A 16117-nucleotide genomic window follows, 5' to 3' on the forward strand; every position below is an offset into this window, starting at 1 on the left:
TCTTTATTCTGTATTTTATTATATTTTTGTGAATATATTTGCGAATATATATATGTATGATAAAAGTTATATATTAATGTTCTTGCCTCTTTATTTACAGGAAGCATAACAAAACAAGCATCCTTAGAAGAAAGTGTTCAAATGGATACTCCACCGAGGAGTCCACCCGAGCCACCACCAGATAAGGAACTCCTCGAGATGGTTGGAGCTGCTTCAGTGCCTACACAATTGAAAGAACGACCGGAGATGACATCAAGGCAACGGTGGCATTGGGCGTATAACCAAATAGTAATGCAGCTGCGGGTAAGTAAATCATATTTTGATTTAGGTATTCAAAACGAATACTGTTATATAGAGAAGTGTTTTATTAATTCTAGACTACTAAATAATATTAAAAAGTATGGAATTTTCAATGAAAGAGGACTTTTATAAGATACCGTATAGATAATAGTATAGATTGGCAAACAGTCCTAGATATCCACTATGCTGAAATAGTGAAGTTGCTACAGAAATAGATATACAGATCTTAAACAAAATGAAAATGACTTTCCGTCAGACCGAGGCGCTAGCCAATGACCTAAACGGCGACCTTCCGAAAAATGTAGCGCTTCATGCCGGCAACCCGCATTTTTCTTACTAGTCCTTCGCTGTTGCAACAATAGCCTTGTCAATTATTATCTTGTATCGATTCGTCACGTACGTTTATCGATCTCGAGATCGCATCAATGGGTTCTGTACTTTATCACCCGTGTAGGTCGTATTGTTCGTTGTCAGTTAGAAGGTTGCCACAAATTCGTTGATCCTTATCAGTAGTTCACGAGATAGCACAAGTTATACGTACGTAGATGAATTTGAATCGACGAGTGATATGCTATCTGATATCGAAGCGTTAGAAACTAACGAAACCCTTAATTTAACCACTATAAATAATTTTAACGACTTAAAAACTTATATAAATATAAATAATTGTATCAGTATAAATTAAATTAAAACTTGCTTAATTTCATCGTACGAAAGTGTAAAAAAGCACTTCATGAACCACGAACAAGCATTAGTCACCGAATATTACACACGTCCCAGAAAGCAAAGGCGCACCGATGCATAAATTACGAATAATACGTCGTGATATCACGGCAGAAATAACAGTCGCGCTATTATCGGTGTCAGTCGTTGTAAACGAACAATGAATGTTCATTAGTGTTTTATCGGGAACCTTCGGGAAGAAATACGAGATTATGTTGGCGCAAATACCCACACATACATAGACACACACGGAAGAGGCGTAACTATCCTGAATAAGAGACAAGTTACAATAGCGAATTCAATGCGATTATTCTCAATGCGAATCTCTCGGAACGAATAAACGAGGGAGAAAAGTGAGAGAAAAAAAAAAAGAGAAAAGAGCTCGTGAATCGAATCCCATTGCGTGGAAAGGAATCCCTGCCGGAGTAAAGGGTACGTTTATCGGCCTTCTCGCTGCCTTAAAAATACGTCGCTCATCGAGGGGACAAGAGATGGGTTAACGGTTAACTAGCTGCGACACGAAACTTCCATTAACGCAACCTTGTCACCCAATCGTGGCACCCTAAGTACGCACCTGACGCGCTCCTGGGAGCCATCGCAGTCGATATATGTATATATACCACGGAGAAATTCGCCTCCACGATGGAAAATGTAAATTCCTCGTGGTAACGCATGCTGAGACGAAGCCGATTGTTTGCTCGCATGGTCCGGCTGCGAAAATTTTCACCGGAGCCAGCCAGCATTCAAGCATCATATTACACTTTGCGAATATCATTTACATTTTCTGCAAATCGATCGCGAAGCTCTCTATATTTACGTCATGTTATTATTCTTACTATTATTGCTATTGTAGCCTATATCACGTTCGGAGATTTAATTGCTCTATTTAGACCGTAATTTGTGATTAGACGAGAGGAATGTATCGGTTTGATGTAGAAACGATACAAAGTGGTTTAGAGGAACCTAGAAAGCAAAGTCCAGAGAAATAGCAAATGATTTATTTATGAGATAAAACATTTCTACAAGATTTCTAACTTTTAATAATTGTTTATCATGTTTTCGATTGGATAGAATTTTAAAGAATTTTGAAACTGAACGCTACGTACTCTGTGCTTCTATCTTATTTTTTAGTAATACTTTGGTTTCTGACGTCTGTATGAAACATCTACAGCAATCATATAAAAATATTTGCAGAATAATCAGTTTATTTTAATCTGTCATATTTCTGTCATGAAAATGGTAACCGAGCTCTGAAATTATCCCCGTACGCCCAAACGCGATTTAAAATAGCGCGGATAAAAGAATTAAATCGAGCTATCTGTGTCAACATTTACGTATCGTTTTTTCCTCGAGTGGTTACATTTCGCTAAATTCTTAAAATCTTATCCCTTGCAGCTTAACGAATTAAGAGCTTCTTTGCGGTGAAATTTGTCGGCTTATCTCGCGAAAGCTAAACGCATGGCCACTTTGTCTCTTGATTTTTCTACTATAAAAGAAACAACAAGGAGAACCGTTTATCTGGGAAGCTTTAAGCCGGACGAGTCTTTTTGTTAATTGTGATAGTACTAAAGCGATTTACAAAAGCTCACTGTAGACATCAGTGACCGTTACTTTTATACTTCATCCTGTCCGAACCACTAAGGTGGTTCCCAGACCGACTAGATCTTCGCGATATTACTCCATTTTTTACGTATTCGTAGGTCACAATGTTCTCGTACAATTTCTTTAAGACCTGTTCGAATTTCGTCAGAATTTTTCAATTTTAAAGATTTCTTTATTACAGATACGTGGCGATGGATTGTTAAATAAATTGTATTCGTATTAACATTAGCAACATCGACGTTTGAAAGGTCTCGTACATATAACAAGTGAATATTTTATAAGATATTTTATCAGTTGATATTAAGAACTGACTCACTTTTCAATTACTCTCGTCCGAGTCGCGTTACTATGATGTTACTATGAAATTGACAGAAGATAACACATTAAAATAATTTCTCCAGTTGTATGATTCGCTTTATCCGATAATTGTATCCAGCAGTCACTGCTTATCGGTAAAATAATCGCAAACGTTTCTAAAAAAAAAAGAAGCAAGTAAAAAGAAACGGTCAAGACATAGCTGTATGAACCTTGTGAAAAGAAACTGTACGAATCTGCATTCGAACGCATGCTAGGCACGTTCCTGCCATCTTCCCTGCAGAGACTCGTTTCTTTTACCGCGATAGGACCTCGTAGGGCCGCAATCTATGTAGGCCAGTCGGCCTAACCGCAATCGGAAGCCCGTATATCGAGTTGGCAGCCTAGAGTTAGTGGTATCACCTTCACCGCCAAGGTCTCGTCTCCCGCTATTTCGTTATCATCGTTGCCACTTGTCATCGCGAACGAACTTGGTATCCTTCAGTAGCGTATTAGATGACAACGTGAAACCATCTACCAACGAGGCAGGAAAGTATATTTTCTATCAGCGTACTTTGAGTAGCGTATTTTGAAAAACGCACGGAAGAATCCACATCGAGGACGAAGAAAAGAGTGAAAGCCGAAGCAGCGACACTATCGATCGTTATTAGGCTTTTATTAGACGGAAGTATCGCCGATAGCTCCCGCAAAGGGAACATCTACACAGGGGGTCGTGTTAACTTAAGTGAAAATATCACCAAGAGGTCCGTCAGGGGCTGACCACCTCCTTTGCCTTAATTCCCGTACGATCCGTCACAGAGTCTGATCGGGCTGCTGCGAGAAACAGGATGTTCTTTATTCTCTGGTCCTTCGTTCCTCGTGTTTCGTCGATTTCGACGAACAAAGACGTCCCGTTTCGCAAAGGATAATCAGTGAAATTTACGTGATCGATGGTCGTGTAGTGTATTTAACGGGGTAAAAGGATCTTCTCGAGAGAATTTTTCGATACAATGAACTGTGTTTGCGGTCTTGTTCGATGGTAATGTTGCATTACGAAAGTGTTTCGCGGAGCTTGTTGTATACTGGAAGACGAAACTCGTTGGAAAATTATCGAACAATCGTGGCTGGAATGCAGAACGGCGTTCTACAAATTCCAACTTCCGAAGCTTGATAATGGTCTGACCGGAAGGGCTTAAGCGGCACGCCGGATGCCGCGCCGGTATATCGCGTGGATAATGATATCCTGCGTGTAACTACACGTCACGGCTCTGTGAACAGGATCTGCAAATATCGTAGAAATTGCGCACCAACGAATTTCGCTACTCTTTTTTTTCTACCAACGTTTGGTACATTTTTTGGAAACTTTTTTATAATCGACGAAAATAATATTGTTGTCCGTTTTACAATTTTTTTTATATCATCGTTGAATCGATCGTTGAATCGTCGAAACTGTTCGATATACAAATAGGAAGAAAAAGTAAATCAAAATGGAGGCTCGTGAAAAGTCCACCGAATGGGCTCTGCTATTCCCTCTGAAAGCAGGTTTATTCGCGATGAAGTCCTCCTTGTCTTCAAAGAGCGTGCATCGCGAGAAAGAACAAATAGCCAAGAAGAATCAATTATTAAAGTCGAGAATTCGCCGTGGATCTTCTTTGTCGGACTTGGACAAGCTGCAGTGTAAACCGGTGCTACCAGATGTGATTAGATCGACGGAGAAATGCTCCGAGTCCCTTCCACATTCGCCAGCTTTGTCAAGAGCGAACCTCCAACTGGGAAATTTGTACGTGAGAGATAGCATAGGCGATCTGATGAACATGAAAAGGTATGGCGCGTCCACGTGGAGCGTTAGAAGCGAAAGTTTGATCGCAAAAGTGGTGCCGCTGAGCACGGTGACCCCGAGACACAGTCCGCCGATGGAAAAGAGCATGGAGGACCTCGAGGACGAAATGCAGGATGATTTCCATGTATCCGACAAACCTCTAACTTGTGCTCAAAGAACGCAGAGGCTCAGCAAACTCATCAAGAAACACAGACGCATCATGGTCTTCAGTCCTAGAAGCCTGAAGCGAGATCTCGTAAGTTAAGGCAAATATTCAGAGACCGAGAATATGATTGAAGTTTTAATTGCTCTAAGCTTCGCTTGAAAACGTCTGAGAGTGGTTTGCAAGATGCCGGACTTCTTGCGGTTGATAATGTGGCGATGCCAGAGTATCAGCTGCTGGATAGACTTATTTTGAGAAAGACAATTGTAATTTAAATGTAATCAAGCGTGATAGTAGGTTGTCCGAAAAGTTTCTTTCGTTTTATGAGGAAACAATAGACGCAGGTTTTTTATATTATTTTGTCGAATTACGTACGATCCATTTTATTCTGTTGAGATAAACATTTCACAGACTTGGTTTCACGTTTCTATGAAGGTGCACTGTTGTAAAAAATATGTTTGCGAGTGAAAGACACTTTTCGGACAACCCAGTACATAATGTTTCTAGAAAGAGAATATACTTTTTGTTAGACTAAGCTTAGCAGAAGAATAGAGGAATTTTTATGTATCCAGAGTTGTTGTTTCACGATTTTTAACACTGTTTATAGATCGTTTAGAGCATCGTAGGGAAAAAAACATAAATGTCATGCTTTTTATTTGGCATAACAGTATACTGTTAGTTATTTTCATAGAACTTGGTGAATTGGTCACCTGTTGGCGAAAGTTTCATATGTTTGCATTGAATAGGTCGTTCGTCTTTTTACTTATACATAGTAAATAACATGGAAAAATCAGAAAATTAGGATACTTATCACGTCTTGCGTGATCACCTTTGCGTAGTATACCTTCTTCTTTTATTTCTTCCCATTGTTACGTCGTCGCATTCATACATTCAACGAGATCGTGTTCACGTGTACGCTAAGAAGCGATGTTATCGACCGTGTATGATAGAGAAGCTAAAACTAGAGACGCGTTGTTAAATTTGAAACAGCTTCTGCAGTCGTGGCGAGAGACACTTACAGGGACTGAAACATTCATGGTACATCCGTCTTTCTCACTCTCTTCCGTAGATTGCTGTATTGGCAGGTGGCCTGCATTCTCTTCACAACGCTCATCGTTATTGCCGTTTTTTTTGGATAAATCCTTTCATCCGACGAGAAAAGTTTGTACTTTGCCGTTTTAGTCGAAGGAATTAGCCAAGAACATATTCGTTCTTGCGACTTTAGAATTTTATCTTTTCATATGCAATAGATGTAGAAAATATTTTACAGCTTCTGGAGCCTGGAGATTATCCGAAGATTAACTTTACAAGCTTTTTGCTGACTGTATCATTTTTTTCTTTTTTAAACGTTTTTTAAATCTTTTAGAATTCCACGCTTTTTAACCCCGTAAGAAAAATTATTTTCTGCCGATCGTTAATAGAAAAACATTTTTTTCGAAGAATTTTGTAAAAAATATGCAATGCACTGAAAGTAGAAGTCTGCTTTATTCGACATATGTTAATTCATACCATTCGTAAATGTAGAGTGTCGGTACAGCATGGAAGGGTTAATAAGATGTTGGAATGTTCAAAGTTATTTAAAATGTACTTGTCTCCGTAAAGCAGCAAACTTATTTCTGCTGTTTGTGTGCAAAGCACTTTGTAGCTTCTCGTGCTTGGAGATTATCCCGGGATTTAACTGTAGGAACTCTTTGAATACATCATTTTGTTTCTTCGGTAAGTTCTATTGTAAAAGTGGATAGTAGGATATATATATATATATATATATATATTGAGATATTAAAAAATATTTGTCATGCTTTATCGCATTTAGAATTTATGTCATATACTTTTCTTCCATTTTGTAAAATCATTTTAGCGGTTATGAGTACATTAACGCAACGTTATGTTGCTTTTTGTTTGAAATTCATAAATTCATAAAAATTGTCGTAATATGAGAAAAAAATGTTCGTTTACTTACAAGTAATTTATTCTGTTTACAAGCTTCGTCAAAGCTTAATTAAACAAATGTTTACATGCGAATGAAAATATTTTTGCCATTTACTTCACTCTTTTATCTCTACGTTAATCAACAAGATTTTCAAGAATCTCTATCGTTTGAATAGATCCAACTCATTAAGACTGTTCGACGAATAGAACTTGATTCTAAAACGAAGCATGCATTTATCGAGGATTTTTGTCAAATAAACGATTCAGAATCAAAGATTTGGTTGATAAATAGTTGCGTAATGTTATTTATACGAAAGAACGATCGTATTCCCTTCGAAATGTTCTTCTTCTTCATATTCCGCTTTCCTACTACGTTTTGAGATTTCTCTGAAATTTCCTCTTCCTTCCGTGGCAACCGCCATCTCGAAACATGTTTTAGATACGTACACACTTTCCGTATGCAAATACTTTCCAACGTTCTGCATGTGCTTCCACTTTCAAACACTTGACAGTGCAAATACTTCTGGATATAACTTTCAACGTATTGACATTTTACACGATACAATTGTCTATACAGATGTGCAAATTATCAGACCAAGATTATAAGAAAGTAAATAACAGGAGATTTCTTCCAAACAATGCTATATTCCTAATTTATAAACACGAGTTTGATGATTTACGAGGTTCGATCGGAACCTTCTTTCTAGGAAAAGTCTTCCATTTCTTCGAATATTCTAAGTTCATATAGCAGAAAAAAATCGACAATCGTAGGAATTTCGGACAAATTGGTGGAAATTGTCTGAATTAAAATCAACGAATGTAATCTCTGAAGATTTAACAATGTACTAAAATTGAACAAACATCGCCTGCGCCCTCGTGTTCATATTTTATGCATATAATTAAAGTAATACGTATTAAATTCTATGACAACGAATTTCTTGAATCTTCAAGATGAGAGTAACAGCATGAAACGTTTCCATCGTCGTAATGGATGCTAATCCACGAAAATTTAGACATCGAATTAGTAAGGGATTATCTTTGAGCATGTCTTTTTAAAAACTTATAAATTCCAGGAACTGTTAAGGAGGTGTCCTGAATTAGAATGTTCCAAAACAGTGTTTTTTTTGTGATTTTTTTTAGAAGGGAAAGGAAGAAATGAAGTTATTGAATTTTGAGGTACGGTTTTTTATATATTTAACGAATACAAAAAAAATTTTTTTTAAGCAAAAAAGAAAACTATAACAAATTTCTAAGCCTATTTCATGGGCGTCTTGTCGCTACAGTCTTCAATCGGCGGGAAAGATCCACCTCGTAATTCTTGACTGAAACAAAAAAACCAAAAAAGGATTAAATTATTATATATTTTTCTTCTGAGTGAACTAAACAAAGGCAGAAAGAATGTTTATTTAAATAATTGTTATAGCACCTTAAAGTTTATTTTTTTTTAACATTTTTTTAAACCTGCCAAAATTTTTAATTTCACATTTTTTTCTGTATTTTTAAACATCGAAATACATTCGAAAGTTAATCCACTCGTCGTGGAAAAAATAATCCACTCGTCATCAGAATAACTTTCAATTCAAGATTTCTTTTTCACTGTTCTGTAGAAATTGCTTCAACGCAAGTTAAATGAATGAAAGTTTAATCCAGAATTTGGAATGTTTTTGACGCTACATCGCAGCCTATAGAAGAAGATGAAGAGTGAGAAGATCGTTTCATAGTCGTAGAAGATATCTGCGATCTCCCTGGAATTTTTGAGTAGGCGACCAGAAATCCTCGGGGAAAATCCTCGACACTTGAACCACTGCTCGACAATGACAATCTCTTGTCAATTTGCATAGTTTTGTACGGTCACGTAGCTTCTGGTAATTTTTCCTCTTCCACGTGTCACTCGCGGAACACAAGCCACGTTTTAGCTTCTAACTTTTCTCTCGCGATTCCCCGGTCGTTCCTGTGCGCCAAGAGAACTTTTTCGGTTACTCGTTCCAATGAGCGTTCGTTTTATGAAAAAATACAGTGTACAGTGTACACGCGATGGTACAAAGTTAATGAACGAAGCTCCTTGTAGCGCGGAAATGCACGCCGATCAAAGAACGAATTTGACGTTGAAATATGGCGATTTTTTTCTGTAATATTTTGCATTATTTGCTCAAAGAGTCGAAGAGCCGCGAACAAATTGACTAATTTGATCAGGCACTGTCGACAAAAAGCAGACATATTTTTTTTTACCAAAGGCAAAATTATTTCGATATTGGATGTCAGAACTCTCTCGCACAGTCGAACTATTATTGGTGAAATTTGATACGTCACGAGTTATTAGTATTAATAAATTCCCTGGCACTCTAGAGCAATAAGCTCGATAATAAAGCAAAATGAAATGTTACAAATTGCAAGATATTTGATTGGTTTATTTGACAGAAAATCGTGAAAAAGGAATTTATTAATCGATAAATTATTGTACAAGGAGACCTCGACGATGTAATATTGTGCTTTTGACTGAAATAATCGCGTAATACGATAATTAAGAATCGTTCGAGGTACAGTTTAACTCAACCTAATTGTTACCATCAAATTGTAAGCTGAAGCGAAGTTTCAAGTGAACTGTATGAGATTAATTTCTCTGGATCAACGACGTTAATTAGACTTGAGCATTGCCTATCACAAGATTACGCTCACCTCGACCTCTGTTTACTAACTTCTCATTGACTAAACACGGATCAGAAACAAGCTGTAACTATAATTCTATTTGAATCTCCATTATACGACATAAATATTTATTAGTTATTCAACTTGTTAATTAATATCGCGCCCTTAGGACGAAGAATCTAGAGTCTTGAATTTCTGGTCCCGAACGTATTCACCAAAATCGATGATATCCAACAAAACTTTCTGTTAAATTTTGTTTAAAAGCTCAGAAACCTTCTTACGAACTCGTAATTGGCTTTAGTATATTAAGTTTACAACTGTGTCGCGCTAGTAATAACGTAAAAATTAAACTCTAAATATCTCGAAAAATTATTTTGACGAAAATTATTTCCTTCCTTTTTCTTATAATACGATATATGTGTAGGTATATGATTTCTAACGAGAGTATCTGGCGCGCTGTTTAATTCTTTAGGGAATTACCTATATCTGTAATTCTGCAGTGAGGATTACCGTGTAGATAAAGAAAAGACTTACAAGGATAATCTTCTTTTATATCGCTATAACATCCTTGGAATAGTTAATTCTAACGAATAATCAGCGCCAATGATCAAAACGAAGGGAGCAATTACATTAAGCAGAACGAGAAACCGTTGCCTAACCCGAATAGTCTTGTCCTAAACGAGGCAATCATCCGGCAAGTACAAGGTTTACATTCGAATTTCGGTCCAGCACTAGCAATCCGATTGATCGATCTTTTCACGTTATATGGAATGTAAAAGGAGGTTCGAACAATCAAAATTTATCGTCGTATCAGTAATACGACAATCTTTCTTGCACTTATAGAGCTGTAGAAATATGTGCTGTTTGTGTGCCAACCGCGACTACCATCGTATCTGTGGCTCGACTTTCCTCGCGGAAATATCCACGTGTGAGAAAGTTGGCAGGCTGAAGAAAACTTCGTCCTTGCCATCTGTGCACTTCCTACGATTCCCAGGGGAGTGAAAAAAAAAAAAGAAAAAGAGAAATTTGCTGACATACGCGACATTACATTTTTCAATGCTTCGATGACCAGCGAAGTTCCTCCTCGAGAACGAGGTATCCTTCTTGAAAGGATACTTCGAATATTTGTCATTTCATATCTTTGAACGAGAAATTTGTCGCTTTATGTTGCGGGAGAATTTGAAGTATTTTCCGCGGTAATTTTAATCGTGCTTTAATCGTTTTTATGGAGAATTATAGCGTACTTAGGGAAAGAGGTAGAAATATGACTAGAGTGAAATAAATCGGAGAATATTTCTGGTGGAAGTATGGCGAAGAAAGCCGTGGTCGACATAAATAGCTCGGAGGATACTGCACAGACATTTTTCATAATCGTATATTCAGGCGAAATAGTTGTGATCGTCCTAGTTGTAGTCCTTAATATTTAGAAAGCATTTGTACATAACATTGTACGAAGAATATATACAAAATTTGCTACAAGTAATTCGAAAAGTACGCGTTATAAATGTCAGAATTAATACCAATATTATACGCTAAACATATTATCCGTGATATTAAAATATATTTAATTTCCTCGAATTTCCACTCGCTGAAATTGAAACTTACATGCACGTGTCGTATCTTAAACTTTGGAATCGCCAGACATAGAAATGAAAGGTCTTTAAAAAGATATTAACGTATAATTTTGTCAAAATTAAAAAACTCGGATAATTGAAAAGTTGAAGTAAATAGGAAGAATGAAATGAAAAATTAAAGAAATTAGAAAATCTGACAGATCTTTTTTGCAGAAAATCGATGAAAATACGGTAAATCGCTATTAATATATTTGTCATTAATCTCAAATAAATAACGAAATTAACACAAGATTCGATATAATTGTAATTCGGATATAGTTGCAAATTTTTGGCTGGTAATGCGCGTTAACGAACTTAACACCCATCGTGGCCTTATCGCATTGACAACAGGCTAAAATCAATTTCCTGTCTAAGCATCCTTCTCTCTGGCTGTGGAACATCGTGTACGTAATTACGACCCTTTCGACGTGCGAACAACACACGGAGGAGCACGTGTTTTCGCAGGCAAACACATTCATAACACTAGTTCAACTATCGTGCCACCCTCGACATCCTACTATGCAAGCACCTAATCGAACTCGTGGCGGACAGCTTTATCGAGAAGAGGGTGCTCAAAGGGATAAGAGATCCTATATCAAACGCAAAGTCGATGGACAATGTCGGCAAGGAACAGGAAAACGATCAATCCGGGATTAACTGATCCCGCGGTCAACTCCAGTCTTGGTTTGCACGTCCTTCACGAAGCACGGCTAATCTTCCAGTCTTCTGGCTAATCTTCTCTTGTTAACATAGCCATGATTGACTTGTAAGACGTCAGTGTAACAAATGACGTGGGCGTTGGACGAAAAGTTTTCTACGTTTTCTATCGAGGTTGTTCGTTGGATCGTCTCATAAATTACGCGTACATCTGAGCAACACGATTTACAACATACGAATTTTCTTTATCATCGTTGAGAAAATTGTCTAACTTTATGGTTTCGAGTTGTCGTATTCTAAGAAAGCCTTCTTAAATCTGCCCATAAGAAACACCGTAAGCTTCGATATTAAAAAATACACGCGATAAAAGAATAAATGATTGGCATATCGTTGCAAAGAAATGGAATAGTTTGGTAAAATATTAGAATTTTCTGGATATTACTTGTATCAAGTATACTTGTTGCTCAATTATGGAAGAACGCGGTATATGTTAAAGAAGAGTTCTCGTGGCAAATGGTCGTAAATTTCTACAGTTTCAACCATTAACATTTTAAGTAAGCGTATTACCGACTCCTTTAAACAAAATATTGTACACTACTGTAATTTTACACTAAATCAGGTCGTCGATCAAATTATTCAAACGTACGAAGAAACTCGTTTTATACGCTTTTTGCGGTTACTCTGTTTCTCCATAATTGGGCTCTATGACAGACCACGCTACATATTTGCAAGTATGTAAGCTTTCTTGTAACTTGTGTACAACTAGTCGCACGCATAACCATACACGATCCTCCCCTAAAAATATTTTATCGTCTATCACTGGAAATTATTTATTTCGAAGAACATTTTTGTACTTTTAAACGCAATATCTTCGATGGAGATAGGATAACTAAACTGCCATGTTCTACGCATTTATGGGAAACTCGAAGGAGTACAAATACGCAGAACGCGCTTAATATTTAGAAAAACGTTTATAAAATAATCAAAGTATCGCGATACTCGTTCTAATATTTAGTAGGCGAAATGATTTTCCGCTTGTGTGCTATTCTTTCAGTTATGTTCGTACAAAGATGAATTTCCATAGATATCCGCAGTCTAGAGATAACATACGACTGTACGAAGCGATCCCCTTGAATTTTGTCTAGAAAAATAAAAAGAACATTTGCCTTTTAATTCCCGGTATGAACACAGCAGTCCTGCACCGGGTCCTTTCAATTTCCAACGATTTTGTATTTACAGAAGAGATTGGCCGATGCAAAAGAAATTAAAAGATGCCCTGGCCCCCGGCTCGCTTTGAAGATGTTCATATCTGTTGAATCGGTCGAATTGCTTCTGGTTCAAATCCCTGGAAACGTACCCTTTTATCTGTTTCGTCAGTCAAACGAGATGACAACTATCTCTTTCTGTGCTCTGACAATACTTTCTTCTCCTTCGCGACGATATCCGTCTTGGGACAATCCTTCTGTAAGATTGTTTCGTGCGATTCTATCGATCGGGATATCGCTTTAGATATTCTCGGTTAAAGAACGCCAGCTTAAATCCTCAATTACGTTTGATGTGGATGAAATCTCGTCCTGTGATCGAGGGTTGTTGTTCTTCCCTTTCAGTCTATGCAATAAAGATCGTCCAACGCAATATTGTTAGCAAAATTCTACAGTTCCTGAACCCTAAATCTTTGCCAAAGGGGACGACTCTCTTGGCTCCTTTTATTTCGCTCATCCATCTGCTATTCTCTCTTGCGTGTTTCTAGAGGCATTTTCGGTACCGTAGGTAGAGCTCATATTTATTCATGATATCCAAGGAAATAATGGGAACAACCTTTCACAGTTGTTTCTATTTACGAGCAAATTTCGTCAATCTCGCGGTACTGCGTGTGAACGTGGTTAATTTAAAACAATAATGTGTTTGTCGATACAAATTGCCTCTTCCGTTTTTAATTTATATCGTTTAAACTTTACCGTTGAAGTTTACTCCCACCATCTGCATACATTTCAAATGCAAGTGTAATTTATTGCCCTTTGCACGATGTTTACTGCATTCGACTGGCGGATGTTGAAACAACGATTTAAAAATACAATTCTTTATTGAATTTAAGGAAATTCCAGGGTTTCGCATTGTAATCAATATCCTCGTTACCTTGGCAGAATTTTATTATGACACGCGTGTTTCCATTTAATTCTCTGTCAATCATATTTTTGAGATTTGAATGAATTATTTTAATTTCATTTAATACGTATACGAGAATCTTTTAATTTCGTATGAAAAAGCTGTTGAGCAAACTAAAAATTGAAATTTGCTGAACTATGTACCGATCCTTTTGGAATTATTAGTCTGTCTCCTGCCACGTTACAGATGGTTCTGACATTTGACTAATTGAATGTGTGCTGAGTTTCAAATGAAACGCCCTTCAAGAAGGATCTGTTTGCCAACCGGAATTCATGAAATTACGAGTATTTTAGTCGTCACTCGTAATTTTACCAGTCATGATTACATTCGCACGAAATTCTCTGAAATGTTAGCGAGCTTTTTTAATCAGATTACAAACATTTAAGATTGCCTAAGGTGAAAAATATTATCTTATCGGACATGATAATTATATCAGCGAACAATTGCTGTCGATACAACAAATGTTATACATTCTTGGCCTAGAATATTGACAATATTGACAAATTGATATTAACACAAATACAATGACATTATGATCTTTCAAATCGTTCGAATAGTTATAAAGAATTTATGAGTTGTGTATTTCTACAATATTTTCACAATAAGAAAAACATTTTATATCTACATGTGCATACGTTAAAATTGACAAATAAAAGTTAAAATATCTGCCAAACTAATGGTTTCTCGATATGAATAAATAAATATCTTTTTCTAGCGAATATCCAACTGGATGGACTCTATAATGTTATAACATACGGTGTCATTTAAAAAACTCAGTCACCTTGATATCTCGGAAAATGTAAGACATTAGAAATTAAAATCGCGTCTGTCCGATCAGACTCTTGAAATGCAACATATTTCATTTAAGATATTTTTCGATAAAACCAATATAGGTATCGACTTATCTTAGATAATACACACTTCTCATTAATTCAACCTGTATACGATATATCATATATTTATCTAATTATTACTTGTTTTCTGTTACAGGTGAGTACTTTTATTCGTTTAATCTCGTCCGAGAATCGGATCGATCGATCGTGCGAAATAGTCGGCCGCAGGTGAGTGTTATCTCAGCACGATGTTTTGCCCTTAATTATGACGATAGACGAGCAAAGTCGTCAGGTGTATTATTACGACGTTGAATAAACGGTATCAGTGGTATGATACCGCCAATTTACGTCCGGTCTCTAAATTGTTGTTACAAAGCGTTACACCGCAATATAATGCCCCATAAACGATCGAAGTTTCATATAAAATCGTCAGACGAAAGTGCACCGGACGTCATGAAACCGACGAGGCGAGTACAATGTCCTGTTGCACTGTAACAAGAAATTAGGTGCAATTTGTCGGCGGACAAGGTATTTCCCGAGCAAAGCTTCACTTTTCGCGTCAACATCTTCTTATCGTGAAATCGTGCGTATAAACTGATTTCGCCCTTTATATTTCGATTTATGGTTACGAATTCTAAAATCCTTGAAAAATAGATCTTCGAAACTTGTGACGTATTTCATGTGTACGTATATATATTTTGGTATATTATGGTTAAGTGAAGTTTTAATACAGAAACTACGTATATTTTATATATATTACAATTGAAATTGTTGAAACGAATAAACGTTCGAGTTTGCCTGCGCAAAGGGTTGAAATATCGGCGATTCAACTTATGATGCGTGAAACTAGCGTTTAAGATATGAAATTTTGTTAATGATGACGAAATGATCTAGCCATTTATTTTCAGATATATCTGACTCTAATTCTTAAATATCTACTATTTTAAATTAATATACTAATTCTTAGATATTTAGTGGAAGTAGGGCAAAAAGGTCAAGACAAGGATAATAGTTTGAAATTGAAAAAACAGATAAAAATATTTATCTTTGATACATATATATTGTCTACTTTATTATTAGAAAAGAAGAAAAATATTTATCTTCCGAGTTTACTCGGGAGTGCGGTACAGTTATCCGAAGAACACGTCACAGTGACAAGTACGTTCAGTCGTACGGAAGATGACACGTTCTCGGGATGACAAGGTGATTAAACATGCACGAGGCACCTCCCAATATACTTTATCACGGGGCCATATGATCATATCAACGAACAAGTGTCCGGAGATGGAAATTTCAACGGTTCACCATGAGCCGGTATTAACGAAAATTTTGAATGATTTACGCAGACTCAGCGCGAAATACGTATATCTAA

General features: G+C 36.7%; 1 protein-coding gene across 5 annotated transcripts in view; it reads left to right on the forward strand.

Annotated features, from left to right (window-relative positions):
* LOC117214741 (protein unc-13 homolog B-like) overlaps positions 1-16117 on the forward strand; it is a 371198-nt gene that overhangs the window by 87392 nt on the left and 267689 nt on the right. For all 5 annotated transcript variants that reach the window (XM_033461044.1, XM_033461046.1, XM_033461045.1 and 2 more), the window contains one exon: positions 101-303. In XM_033461044.1, the coding sequence (XP_033316935.1) occupies positions 101-303 (203 nt within the window). The remainder of the gene's footprint in view (positions 1-100; positions 304-16117) is intronic.

The sequence above is a fragment of the Bombus bifarius genome, unplaced genomic scaffold (genome assembly GCF_011952205.1).
Source record: "Bombus bifarius isolate JDL3187 unplaced genomic scaffold, Bbif_JDL3187 scf7180000009243, whole genome shotgun sequence".
NCBI classification, from domain to species: domain Eukaryota; kingdom Metazoa; phylum Arthropoda; class Insecta; order Hymenoptera; family Apidae; genus Bombus; species Bombus bifarius.